At 44.1% G+C, this 14,103-nt stretch overlaps 1 protein-coding gene across 1 annotated transcript in view; it reads right to left on the reverse strand.

Moving 5' to 3' along the window:
- The window catches only part of LOC111978228 (rho GTPase-activating protein 27), a 53,107-nt gene that overhangs the window by 4,888 nt on the left and 34,116 nt on the right, over positions 1–14,103 (reverse strand). The window contains 12 exon segments of the mRNA XM_070448663.1: positions 233–290; positions 293–381; positions 646–723; positions 878–976; positions 1,291–1,419; positions 1,556–1,664; positions 1,834–1,932; positions 2,172–2,273; positions 2,713–2,800; positions 2,998–3,065; positions 8,569–8,646; positions 9,776–9,856. Of these exon segments, the coding sequence (XP_070304764.1) occupies positions 233–290; positions 293–381; positions 646–723; positions 878–976; positions 1,291–1,419; positions 1,556–1,664; positions 1,834–1,932; positions 2,172–2,273; positions 2,713–2,800; positions 2,998–3,065; positions 8,569–8,646; positions 9,776–9,856 (1,078 nt within the window).

Raw genomic sequence — 14,103 nt, forward strand, 5'->3', positions numbered from 1 at the left:
TTAACACAGTTTCAGTCCAATTCACCATCTGCCATGGTCTCGTGAGGTAACACCACTGAGGTGGCTATGTGGGGCCTAATGCTTAACACAGTTTCAGTCTGTGAGGAACCTGAGGTGGCATTGTGGGGCCTAATGCTTAACACAGTTTCAGACTTCAACGACACTGAAACTGAGGAAAACTAGGTTTTCCCATTAAGGCGGCAACAGCACCAGCGTCCGGCCTGCTGCTTACTGATGGCCTGGGAGAAGCGGCTGGAAGTGACTGAAGGGGAAAGGGGTTCAGGGAAGCTCCCTGAAGACAGCGTTTCACTGAGCCCCTGCTGGATAAAACGTGGATGTCCTCCCCAAGCGGCCATGCCTTCTCAGCGTCCACGCTCTGCTCTGTGGAACACAATTACTTTTTAATTCATTGCTCTCTTATGTGTCCATCTTAAAATCAAGTATCCGCCCCACCCACACCAGTGGAACCCATAAAACAATATTCAGCCACACCAGTGGAACCCATAAAACAATATTCAGCCACACCAGTGGAACCCATAAAACAATATGGAGGCTAACATAAAATGTATAATGACCCTCTGGATGTCACAGAACACAGTCACAGAACACAGTCTCTCACACACACAGTAAATGTAAAGGCATTACCATGATCTGCCTTGAAGCGTAGTTTCTGAATGACAGCTAGGTTCCCACTGACTCTGTAGAGTCCATCCATGTCCAGACCTGTGAAGTCACACACACATCAGCATATGGGTCAATCAACTACTGTGGTAACTTTTTTTCTATTACCATATACACTGTGCTGAATAATACACTGCTATTATAATGTTATTGCTGGCATTTAACAATCATCATCAGTGTGATTACTAATCATTACCTCTCTTTTCCACTGCTCGAATACATTTCTCCACAAAGCTGGGGATTGTAGTTTTCTCCTGGGCACACAGTGCAGCCAGATGACAGCAAAACACATTGTCTGAGGGAAAGGATGATGGAGGTTAGTGTGTACAGTGTATATATATGATGCTGACCCGTATCAGGGTTGGGGTCAATTCCATTTCAATTCCAGTCAATTCAGGAAGTACATTGACATTCCAATTCCTTCAATGATTCAATTCTCTTGACCCCAACCCTGACCCATCACAACCACAACAGAAGATATGAACATATGATCTCTCTCTGGATTAGTAACATCGTCGTGACAAATCCTGACAGTAAATGTTATGTAGCCTGATTTGGAGCCAGTTAGGCATGTGCTGCTTTGTAGGAATGAAGACCCTATGAGCCCACCTCGGATGTAACCCTTCTCCTTGACGAACTGCAGTGTGGGTCGTTTCAGGAGGAACTTCATCAGCTTGGTACGAACCTTCTTCTGTTCGGTCTCTCCCCCAGAGGAGGTGGCCGTGCTCGGTCTGGAAGCTGGGGAGGAGAAGYAAGAGAAGGCGGAGGAAGAGGAGGGGGGGGACACAGTCACGAAACATGAGCAAGTTGACCTGGCGGAGGCTATTGCAGCTGAAACGTCTGCTACAGTGTATTTGGAGCAAGGAGAACTTACACCTCCTCCTCCTGTCCATGGTACCTGGTGACCTCTGATCTCTGGCTATACTGTAGGACTTCTCACTGACGTCCCCATCCTCCTCCTCAGATTGGTGGTGTTCCTGGTCCTGCAATGTCATTGACTAACATGCATGATGTTTGAACCAGCAGCCATTAAGTTAACCGACCTAAATTGACCTTCATCAGGAAGTTTTTCTTTTTATCCAGTACATATTTGTCTCCATGCACCTGGTAGCACGTTAAAGTGTGCGAGTTAATTTACTTAAAGAAACATACCAGCTGTCGTATGCTGTCCATTAGAACTTTGTGCCAGTCGTTGATGATACTCTCAGTGTCATACTGTAGCAGAAACTCAACGCCATTTCTGTCTTTCAACTGAAGACAACATAGAGAGGTTATTATGACGTTAAACATTTGCTTTACAGATGTATACAGAGGGTAACAGTCTTGGATTAATGGCAAATGTATTCTCACATGATGTTGCTTCCCAGATTCACTTATCACAATGGGCAGGGAATCGGTATGCTTGAATTAAGTCTATCCTGTCAGGATTGTCTTTGCTGTATCTAGTACAACTCCTATTATGATTCCATAGCAACCAACTGTCAACTCACTTCTACAACATTCTTTTTGCTGGATTTATCCCTGGGAGCCCAGCCAATCTTTGCCCCTCGTAGATCCACCGTGACCTCTGGGACGATCTGATTGGTCTTGATCTGTGAAGAGAGAAAGACATCATGGAGGACCAGTTGATGAAAACTGACAGCACTGCATTCCATGAAATCAGAAAGCTGGACAAATCTTTGACTGTCATGCCTCCTTGAGCCTTCAGGGCTTGTCTGTGCTGAGCCGTCACTCTGTCATGGCTTCAACATCCTGTATGTTGTATTCTAAGATGTTCACAGCATTTTCTTTCATTACTTCTAATAAGACACAGTGAAACATTCTACTGTAGATGTTTCTGATACCATGTCTAGGTGTTCAGCTCTGTGCTAATGTCTCAAAGCTGTTAGTTCCCTCACTCCCTCAGAAATGTACTGAATGTCCCAGAACAGGAATGTAGAGTTCCCACACAGTCAGGTGAGGGAATGTGTAACCAAGGAGATGTTAGAGATATTTTTCTGTGCCGGTAACACATGTACACCTCTCACTCACAGAGGCTCCCGTGGCTGCAGACTTGGGCTCTTTATGGAAGGTCAGAACCCCTCCGTGAAGAACCGTCCATGACTGGGCCCAGTTTTTCCTACAGGAAGGTCACTGAGTGTGAGCTGTACTGTACTTCAGGGAATGTTGCAGTGTAGAAAGTCATTTGGTAATGTAATGGATGTAATGGATAATGGATGACTATACATTCAAGTAGATGGCTGATTATTTCAGCACTTGTTTCCATGTCTTTCATGTCAGCAATTATGCCCAGACTTTGGATGAGGTCAGAATTACCTTACTCTTTTCCCGTTCTCTGACACTTTAGTTTTGTTGAGTATTCCAACTTTTTCCAAACTCTGCACCTGAAAAAGGATCCACACATAACATGCTTTAATGATGTGAAGCCAAGTGTTCAAGTGAGACATCATTATTGGTGCCTTGATACTAACCTTAAGCTCTACTAATAGAAATGCACAAAAAAGCAAAAGGCGGATTTGACAACTGTGGCTAAACTCTCACAACAAGCTACTTTGTCTCAGCTCGTGAACAGACACCTCTAGCTCTATGTTTTATAATGAACAGCATGGAGGGGATGAAAGCATTTTCGACTAGTGCATGCTTTCTTTCAGGGTGTAGTGAGGTGTGATGAGGGGGTGGGTGTGGCAGTTCGTGGTTTTGGCTGACAGTTTGCCAATGGTGATGTGATATCAGCTGTCCTCAAAAGGGAAATCAATTAATATACCAGGAAATATTACATTTCCCAAGTGACATCTGTTTTCCACTCTCCCAGGGTTAGCTATGCCATATCAGAATAGTCCCAAGCAACTACTACTCTACAAGTACAACACGCCATTAGTATGTCACACCATTAGTACGTCACACCATTAGCCCTTAGATAGATAGCATGCATGTATTACAGTAACAGTCAAAAGTTTGGACACCTACTCATTCTAGGGTTTTTCTTTATTTGTACTATTTTCTACATTGTAGAATAATAGTGAATACATCAAAAACATGAAATAACACATATGGAATCATGTAGTAACCTAAAGTGTTAAARAAATAAAAATAGATTTTATATTTGAGATTCTTCAAAGTAGCCACCCATTGCCTTGCTGACAGCTTTGCACATTCTCAACCAGCTTAACCTGAAATGCTTATCCCAAACCATCTCAATTGGGTTGAGGTTGGGTGATTGTGGAGGCCAGGTCATCTGATGCAGCACTCCATCACTCTCCTTATTGMTCATATAGCCCCTACACAGCCTGGAGGTGTGTTGGGTCATTGTCTTGCTGAAAAACAAATTCTAGTCCCACTAAGCCCAAACCAGATGGGATGGTAGCCATGATGGTTAAMTGTGTCTTTAATTCTAAATAAATCACTGACAGTGTCACCAGCAAAGCACCCCCACACCATCAAACCTCCTCCTCCATGTTTCACAGTGGGAACCACACATGCAGAGATAATCCGTTCACCTACTCTGCGTCTCACAGACACTGTGGTTGGGACCAAAAATCTCAAATTGGTTGGTCCCAACCAAAACCAAAGGACAGATTTCCACTAGTCCAATGTCCATTGCTCGTATTTCTTAGCCCAAGCAAGTCTCTTCTTATTGGTTTCCTTTAGTAGTGGTTTCTCTGCAGCTATTTACACCTGCATTACTAGCTGTTTGGGGTTTTAGGCTGGGTGTCTGTACAGCACTTCGAGATATTAGCTGATGTACGAAGGGCTATATAAAATAAAATTGATTGATTGATTGATTGATTGATTTGACCATGAAGGCCTGATTCACGCAGTCTACTCTGAACAGTTGATGTTGAGATGTGTCTGTTACTTGACCTCTGTGAAGCATTTATTTTGGCTGCAATTTCTGAAGCTGGTAACTCGAATGAACTTATCCTCTGCAACAGAGGTAACTCTGGGTCTTCCTTTCCTGTGGTGGTCCTCATGAGAGACAGTTTCATCATGTCGCTTGATGGTTTTTGCGACTGCACTTGAAGAAACTTTCAAAGTTCTTGAAATTTACCAAATAGGGCTATCTTCTGTATACCACCCCTACCTTGTCACAACAGAACTCATTGGCTTAAAATATATATATAAATTATATATATATATATATATTATATATTATATATATATACAGTGGGGGGAACAAGTATTTGATACACTGCCGATTTTGCAGGTTTTCCTACTTACAAAGCATGTAGAGGTCTGTAATTTTTATCATAGGTACACTTCAACTGTGAGAGACGGAATCTAAAACAAAAATCCAGAAAATCACATTGTATGATATTTAAGTAATTAATTTGCATTTTATTGCATGACATAAGTATTTGATCACCTACCAACCAGTAAGAATTCCGGCTCTCACAGACCTGTTAGTTTTTCTTTAAGAAGCCCTCCTGTTCTCCACTCATTACCTGTATAACTGCACCTGTTTGAACCCGTTACCTGTATAAAAGACACCTGTCCACACACTCAATCAAACAGACTCCAACCTCTCCACAATGGCCAAGACCAGAGAGCTGTGTAAGGACATCAGGGATAAAATTGTAGACCTGCACAAGGCTGGGATGGGCTACAGGACAATAGGCAAGCAGCTTGGTGAGAAGGCAACAACTGTTGGCGCAATTATTAGAAAATTGAAGAAGTTCAAGATGACGGTCAATCACCCTCGGTCTGTTCATAAATGACCAGCATGGTCAAATAATAATAATCACAGTGTTGTCGAGGGTGCAACAAGTCAGCACCTCAGGAGTAAATGTCAGTTGGCTTTTCATAGCCGATCATTGAGAGTATCCCTACTGCTCCTGCTGTCTCTAGAGAGTTGAAAACAGCAGGTCTGGGACAGGTAGCACGTCCCGTGAACAGGTCAGGGTTCCATAGCCGCAGGCAGAACAGTTGAAACTGGAGCAGCAGCACGGCCTGGTGGACTGGGGACAGCAAAGAGTCATCATGCCAGGTAGCCAGAGGCATGGTCTAGGGCTCAGGTCCTCAAGAGAGAGAAAGAAAGAAAGAGAGAAGGCGAGAAGGCAACAAACTGTTGGCGCAATTATTAGAAAATTGAAGAAGTTCAAGATGACGGTCAATCACCCTCGGTCTGGGACTCCATGCAAGATCTCACCTCGTGGGGCATCAATGATCATGAGGAAGGTAGGGATCAGCCCAGAACTGTGGTCCCAGCTCTCTTCAGGTCATTGACCAGGTCCAGTCATTGACCAGGTCTACCTGGACCTGAAGAGAGCTGGGACCACAGTCCAAGAAAACCATTAGTAACACACTACGCCGTCATGGATTAAAATCCTGCAGCCGACGCAAGGTCCCCCTGCTCAAGCCAGCGCATGTCCAGGCCCGTCTGAAGTTTGCCAATGACCATCTGGATGATCCAGAGGAGGAATGGAGAAGGTCATGTGGTCTGATGAGACAAAAATAGAGCTCTTTGGTCAAACTCCACTCGCCGTGTTTGAGGAAGAAGAAGGATGAGTACAACCCCAAGAACACCATCCCAACCGTGAAGCATGGAGGTGGAAACATCATTCTTTGGGGATGCTTTTCTGCAAAGGGGACAGGACGACTGCACCGTATTGAGGGCAGGATGGATGTGGGCCATGGATCGCGAGATCTTGGCCAACAACCTCCTTCCCTCAGTAAGAGCATTGAAGATGGGTCGTGGCTGGGTCTTCCAGCAGACAACGACCCGAAACACACAGCCAGGGCAACTAAGGAGTGGCTCCGTAAGAAGCATCTCAAGGTCCTGGAGTGGCCTAGCCAGTCTCCAGACCTGAACCCAATAGAAAATCTTTGGAGGGAGCTGAAAGTCCGTATTGCCCAGCGACAGCCCCGAAACCTGAAAGATCTCTCTTCTCCAGACCATTTCCGGAGACCTTCTCCCTTACCTCACCTCGCATCAACTCATCCTTGACCGCTGGCTATGTCCCTTCCGTCTTCAAGAGAGCGAGAGTTGCACCCCTTCTGAAAAAACCTACACTCGATCCTCCGATGTCAACAACTACAGACCAGATCGCATCTCTGCATGTTTGGCAGACAATACAGTGTGGATGACGGATCACCACCTCAAGCTGAACCTCGGCAAGACGGAGCTGCTCTTCCTCCCGGGTAAGGACTGCCCGTTCCATGATCTCGCCATCACGGTTGACAACTCCATTGTGTCCTCCTCCCAGATGCTAAGAACCTTGGCGTGATCCTGGACAACACCCTGTCGTTCTCAACTCACATCAAGGCGGTGACCCGTTCCTGTGGGTTCAGCTCTACAACATTCGCAGAGTACGACCCTGCCTCACACAGGAAGCAGCGCAGGTCCTAATCCAGGCACTTGTCATCTCCCGGCTGGACTACTGCAACTCGCTGTTGCTGGGCTCCCTGCCTGTGCTATTAAACCCCTACAACTCATCCAGAACGCCGCAGCCCGTCTGGTGTTCAACCTTCCCAAGTTCTCTCACGTCACCCCGCTCCTCCGCTCTCTCCACTGGCTTCCAGTTGAAGCTCGCATCCGCTACAAGACCATGGTGCTTGCCTACGGAGCTGTGAGGGAACGGCACCTCCGTACCTTCAGGCTCTGATCAGGCCCTACACCAAACAAGGGCACTGCGTTCATCCACCTCTGGCCTGCTCGCCTCCCTACTCTGAGGAAGTACAGTTCCCGCTCAGCCCAGTCAAAACTGTTCGCTGCTCTGGCACCCCAATGGTGGAACAAACTCCCTCACGACGCCAGGTCAGCGGAGTCAATCACCACCTTCCGGAGACACCTGAAACCCCACCTTTAAGGAATACCTAGGATAGGATAAAGTAATCCTTCTAACCCCCCCCTCCCCCTTAAAAGAGTTAGATGCACTATTGTAAAGTGGCTGTTCCACTGGATATCATAAGGTGAATGCACCAATTTGTAAGTCGCTCTGGATAAGAGCGTCGCTAAATGACTTAAATGTAAATGTAAAGTAAATCTGGAGAAGGTCTGTATGGAGGAGTGGGCCAAAATCCCTGCTGCAGTGTGGCAAACCTGGTTCAAGAACTACAGGAAACGTATGATCCCTGTAATTGCAAACAAAGGTTTCTGTACCAAATATTAAGTTCTGCTTTTCTGATGTATCAAATACTTATGTCATGCAATAAAAGGCAAATTAATTACTTAAAAATCATACAATGTGATTTTCTGGATTTTTGTTTTAGATTCCGTCTCTCACAGTTGAAGTGTACCTATGATCAAAATTACAGACCTCTACATGCTTTGTAAGTATGAAAACCTGCAAAATCGGCAGTGTATCAAATACTTTTTCTCCCCACTGTATATATATATAAAAATAATCCTTTATTTAACTAGGCAAGTCAGTTAAGAACAAATTCTTATGCATTAAGAAGGAAAGATATTCCACAAATTAACTTCAACAAGGCACACATGTTCATTGAAATGCATTCCAGGTGACTACCTCATGAAGCTGCTTGATAGAATGCCAAGAGTGTGCAAAGCTTTCATCAAGGCAAAGGGTGGCTACTTTGAAGTATATTTTGATTTGTTTAACACTTTTTGGTTACTACATGATTCCATGTTTTATTTCATAGTTGTAATGTCTTCACTATTATTCTACAATGAAGAAAATCGTAAAACAAATTAGATTTTTTTTTTTAAACACATTGTGCCGCTGAGACTCTGGGCTCTGATTGGAGAGGCTTCTTTGGAGTCTCAACCAATTAGCCTTCAGGAAAAGACACAAAACAGTGCTCTAGCTGGGGCATCACAGAACTGTAATTTTAGCTAGAACAGGACTGATCTAATCTGATGAGGATCAGCAGGGGAGGGCAGGTGAGGAGGACAGGAGAGGAGAACAGGTGAGGAGGAGGAGAACTCACATGGTGCTGCCCCATCTCTGGAGAGTTGTCCGCACTGGAGCCGTAGTCTGAGGTATTTCTTCTGTGAGTCGGGAATAACTTTTGCCCAACAGGAGAAGAATAATGGATGCTTTACTTTTACTTAATTCCTAACTTCCTAGCGTCTGCAATCACTTAATCTTACTCCAGAGTACACGGTCTACACTGTTGTGGTACACGGTCTACTCTGTTTTGGTACACGGTCTACTCTGTTGTGGTACACTGTCTACTCTGTTGTGGTACACTGTCTACTCTGTTGTGGTACGCGGTCTACTCTGTTGTGGTACGCGGTCTACTCTGTTGTGGTACGCGGTCTACTCTGTTGTGGTACACTGTCTACTCTGTTGTGGTACACTGTCTACTCTGTTGTGGTACACTGTCTACTCTGTTGTGGTACACTGNGTCTACTCTGTTGTGGTACACTGTCTACTCTGTTGTGGTACACTGTCTACTCTGTTGTGGTACACTGTCTACTCTGTTGTGGTACACTGAACACACGGATGACTGAAATGTCCCAGGTGCTGGGAGCTCTCTCGTTTAGGAAGCGGTGTCAGGGTGGCTCAGTATGAGAGCTGAGGGTCAGGGGTTTCATAAGGAGCTCAGTCACTTCACTCTGCCTTACTGAACACTGTGGTCAGAGCCAGCTGACACACCTACTCTACCTCATAGCTCTACTGTGGTGGGCTCTGGTTAGGGGGACGTGAGTTATGTTAATGCTCCAGTATGTGTTATTAGTCCTCACCACCTCCTGCAGGGCTGAGCTGACATAAGTTGCACCCATGGTGTGTCTCCAGTTCTTCATGACCGTTAAAGAGACCCTGTCCAGCTCAACACCGTTCCCCACCTTGGACTGGCCTGACACTACAGGGGCCTTGGTTGGTCAAATGATAACGGAGAAATGCATGTTCACAGTGGAGAAACCTTTCACATCTACATGAGGAAAATACTGATCTAAACCATGTGGACGAGCTGGCCAAAATGAACCTCTCTTTCAGCCATGCACAACATGTTGCTGAGGACATGAAGAAGGGGAGGAGCTCACTGTGGCCTTGTGTTCCAATGGGAATGAAGAGGAGTAATTATAACAGAATGTTCTCTTTGCTATAGGCAAATTTAGATCAATCTGTTCACATGAATGAGATCTTCCATTTCATACTCGCTATGGGTGTTTTCTAATCTTGATCTCTACCTCAGGCAGGTTCCACTGGGATCTGGAGCCATCACTAAGGTAGTAGTACGTCAGTCCTCTGTCATCCAACGATTTGATCCACTGTTACCACACACACAATGACAAAGACTTCCGGTTAACTATTGACTTTATTGAACCTTTCTGGAGAAAACGTAGTGCATAGTACGTAGTGCATAGTACGTAGTGCATACACTTACGATATCTTCTAGTCTAATGGCATAACGGTGCATTTAGCCGTGATATTCCTTCAAGCTGAGTGGCACGGTTTACCCCTAGACTGCATTCCTGGACAGCTCTCGCTTGAAAAGTACATTTTTATCTCAAATGAGACTAACATGAATAAATAAAGTCTAAATAAAGGGTCAATAAGACTAACCAGAATAAATAAAGTCTAAATAAACGGTCAATAAGACTAACCAGAATAAATAAAGTCTAGTCAATCAAGACTAACCGAATAATAAAGTCCTACAATAAGGGTCAATAAGACTAACCAGAATAAATAAAGTTACATAAAGGGTCAATGAGACTAACCAGAATAAATAAAGTCTAATAAAGGGTCAATAAGACTAACCAGAATAAATAACATCTAAATAAAGAGTCTGTGTACCTGATCAGGTGAGTGTGTCTGTTGGAGAACACCAAGTCCCATCAGGGTCTATTGTTGAGGTTCCAGCCGTTGGGGCGCTCCTGTCCAGGCTGGCCCTGGGGATGACTGCCCGGGTCACATGGCTGGGGGTGTAGTCCTTAGGGAAGGAGGAGGGGTCACAGGGGACACAGCCAACAACTCCTCTTCTGGTAGGTCAACCTCGGCTGGGTAGTCATCTGCTTGATAGTCATCATGCTTGGTAGTCCTCCTCAGGCAGGGGAGGCTGGACACACACACACACATTATGCATTGCACAAACATCATGTCACACACACACACGCATGCAGGTGTGTAAACAGACACATGCACACACCATACGCAATGTACACAGACAGACACACACGTTGTGATAATGTTACATTCAGTGTTCTACTTCAAACAGATGGAGACCAGGAAATGGATGACTTACCTTCTAGAGCTTCCTTTTACTTTTTCAAAGCTTTTTCTTTCACAAGCCTCTTTAGAATGGTGAAAAACTCAACAATGACAGTTTGCAAAAAGTTCACAATGAGGTCAATGTATGTACAGAATGCTACTAGTTTGAGGATAATTACATAATCATGAAAACCAACTGTCTGCTATGTACGGTAGGTGTAGGACTTAGCAGGAGGATAATTACATAATCATGAAAACCAACTGTCTGCTATGTCGGTAGGTTGTAGGACTTAGCAGGAGGATAATTACATAATCATGAAACACAACTGTCTGCTATGTAGGTAGGTGTAGGACTTAGCAGGAGGATAATTACATAATCATGAAACAACTGTCTGCTATGTACGGTAGGTGTTAGGACTTAGCAGGAGGATAATTACATAATCATGAAAACCAACTGTCTGCTATGTACTGTAGGTGTAGGCTTAGCAGGAGGATATTACATAATATGAAAACAACTGTCTGCTATGTATTGTAGGTGTAGGACTTAGCAGGAGATAATTACATATATCATGAAACACCTGTCTGCTATGTACGGTAGTGTAGGACTTAGCAGGAATATTACATAATCATGAAACAATTCTGCTATGTATTGTAGGTGGCTTAGCAGGAGATATAATATAGATGTCTGTATGATGGTAGGTGACTGAGGAGTATATATCTCATGTCGCATGTACTGTAGCGTTAGCAGAGGTATTACATGAATCAATGTCGCTAGTAGGTTGTAGACTACAGGAGATATACAAGACTGTCTGCTATGTCTGTAGGACTTAGCAGGACTTAAACTTCATTAAAAAGATGCGCGTATTTGTTGTAGACGTCCATCATGATGAACTAAATAGACTGGTGTCTAAGTGGAGCAGGCCTTACGCCCTTTCCTCAGAGCGGAGCCACTCAGAGGCTCTCAGAGGGGGGTAGGGGCACTGTGGCTCTGGGGGCTCCCAAGACGTCTCCCCCGATACTGGGGTGTAGAAGTACTGGCGGCCGCTAGTCACATCCAAACACTGCTTCCAGTCAGAGGTCCATGCAGGGGGGGAGGCGGAGGTGGGGGGACAGGGAGGGGACTGAGAGGAGGGCGAACACACAGACACCTCGGCGGGAGCCTCAAGGTCTATGTAGGGGTTGTCCCAGGTGGTCTGCCCGAATTCGGGGTGGTAGTAGTACTCCCGTCCACTCTCCTGGCAGTGTGCACCTCCCATCCCTTAGAGTCCAGGTATGGAGGAGTGCAGGGAGGGTTGAAGGCTGAGGGAGGGGACTCAGAGATGTTTCTGCCGAGCTCCGCTACATTGGACGTACACGGCGTTCTGGACACTCTCCTTGACACCTATGGGAAGAGCAGATAATATGGGGCCAGAGGTCAGCTGGAAAAGTTTTCGATCTACAGTGTGACACCAAGTAGGTTAGAACACTATCTGATGCAGATGTGTTTGCCTGTCTTAACAAATAAACTTACAGCAGGAACACAAACTGATCTGGGACCAGATTGAGGCTAAGTGACACTGAGTCACGGTCAAAATGCTTCATGCAACAGAGAGCAAGCCTGTGAACAACATAACCAACATTAACTTTAGTCTATCACCTCTACAGACAGTCAAGTTGGTTTTGTGTAGATAAAAGTAGTTTTTTTTTTGGCAGGAACAAGAGGCTTTATAGCACTCAGTAAGAGGGTGACAGAGCAGAACAGAGACGGTCTTCCGGAGCAGTCAGCTCAGGAAGTAAATTCTAAAGCTGAAGTGAGAGCATCAAGCTCCAGAACAAACAAACGCCTCATTTGTGTCTAAATTACAGACGCCCAGCATATTACTACACCTAATCCCCTCAGGAGCCTAAAAAAATTTGACATGGTAGTCAGATCCTCAAAAGTTATACAGCTGCACCATCGAGAGCATCCTGACTGATTGCATCACCGCTTGGTATGGCAACTGCTCGGCTCCGACAGCTTTCTAATCCAAGCCATCTAGAGTGCTAAATAGTTAATCAAATGACTACCCAGACTATTTGCATTGTTCTCCATTTTATACGTTTGCTGCTACTGATTGTTTATTATTTTGAGTAGTCCACTTCACTACCTACATGTACATATGTACCTCGACTAACCTGTACCGCCCGCACATTGACCTCGGTACAACTGTATATAGCCTCGTTCTTTTTATTTTATTGTGTTGCTTTTTATTTTACTTTATTTTATTTTTTAGCAAAATATTTTTCTTTAATTAAAAAAAAATCCTTCATTGTTGGTTAAGGGCTTGTAAGCATTTCACGGTAAGGTCTACACCTGTTGTTATTCAGGGCACATGGTGACAAATAAAATGTTGATTGATAGATTACCGTTTACCTACAGACCCTGACTCTGCATTGCCAAAACTGGAATGTGCAACAAGGATGTACAAGTTCACCACTCAACAAACTGAAACTGTACTGCTACAATACTGCCGAGGCATTCATATGGTGACATTGTCTTCCATTTAGGTTGGGTTTTCCAGTGAAAAGAAAGATTAATGACAGCTGTCACCCATAAAAGAAATATGCAAGCAGAGTTGGGTAGGTTATTTTCCCAAGTATCCGTTACAGTTAAAGTTACTTGTCCCAAAATTGTAAATCAGTAATATGTAACTTTTGGATTACCCAAACTAAATAAGGTAATCATATTACTTTTCTCTTAATGGCATTAGAAAGAAGAAAGACAAAAAAATATCATCAAAAGCATTTTGTGTGCCATCATAGGGTCTCTGACTTCTGGTCGATCTCTCAGGTGGAATACATTTTAACTTGCGCTTTGTTTTGATGCTGATTTGAATATCATTTGGAAAACAGAAGGTGTTCAATGTTTTTCTCAAACATCCTTTCTGAATTGAACGTAATCCAATAAATACTCACTGTCGTTTTCAAAAGTATCTCATCTGATTACAGTAGTTTTCATTTTTTTTGTAATCAGAGATGAACATACTCCCACACCCTGTATGCAAGGCAATATTCAGGTTTCATGCACAGTTTCACAATGGTTAGTGACCACATGGTTACTAATTGAAGCCAGTCAAAAACTATGTCAAGAATGCTTACATGAATCAAACAGCTGACTGAATAATAACCTTCAAATACCTTTTATTCTCCCTCTTATCTGGACCCACAGTATAGAAAGTTCCAGTATTCTACCGTATGAAGCACAAAACGCAATTCAGAGTATGTAAATATAGACCTAGTCAAAGACCAATACACATGGTAAAGGATTGTCGGTTAATCTTTTTTAGCC

Source organism: Salvelinus sp. IW2-2015, linkage group LG18, assembly GCF_002910315.2.
Source record: "Salvelinus sp. IW2-2015 linkage group LG18, ASM291031v2, whole genome shotgun sequence".
NCBI classification, from domain to species: Eukaryota; Metazoa; Chordata; class Actinopteri; order Salmoniformes; family Salmonidae; genus Salvelinus; species Salvelinus sp. IW2-2015.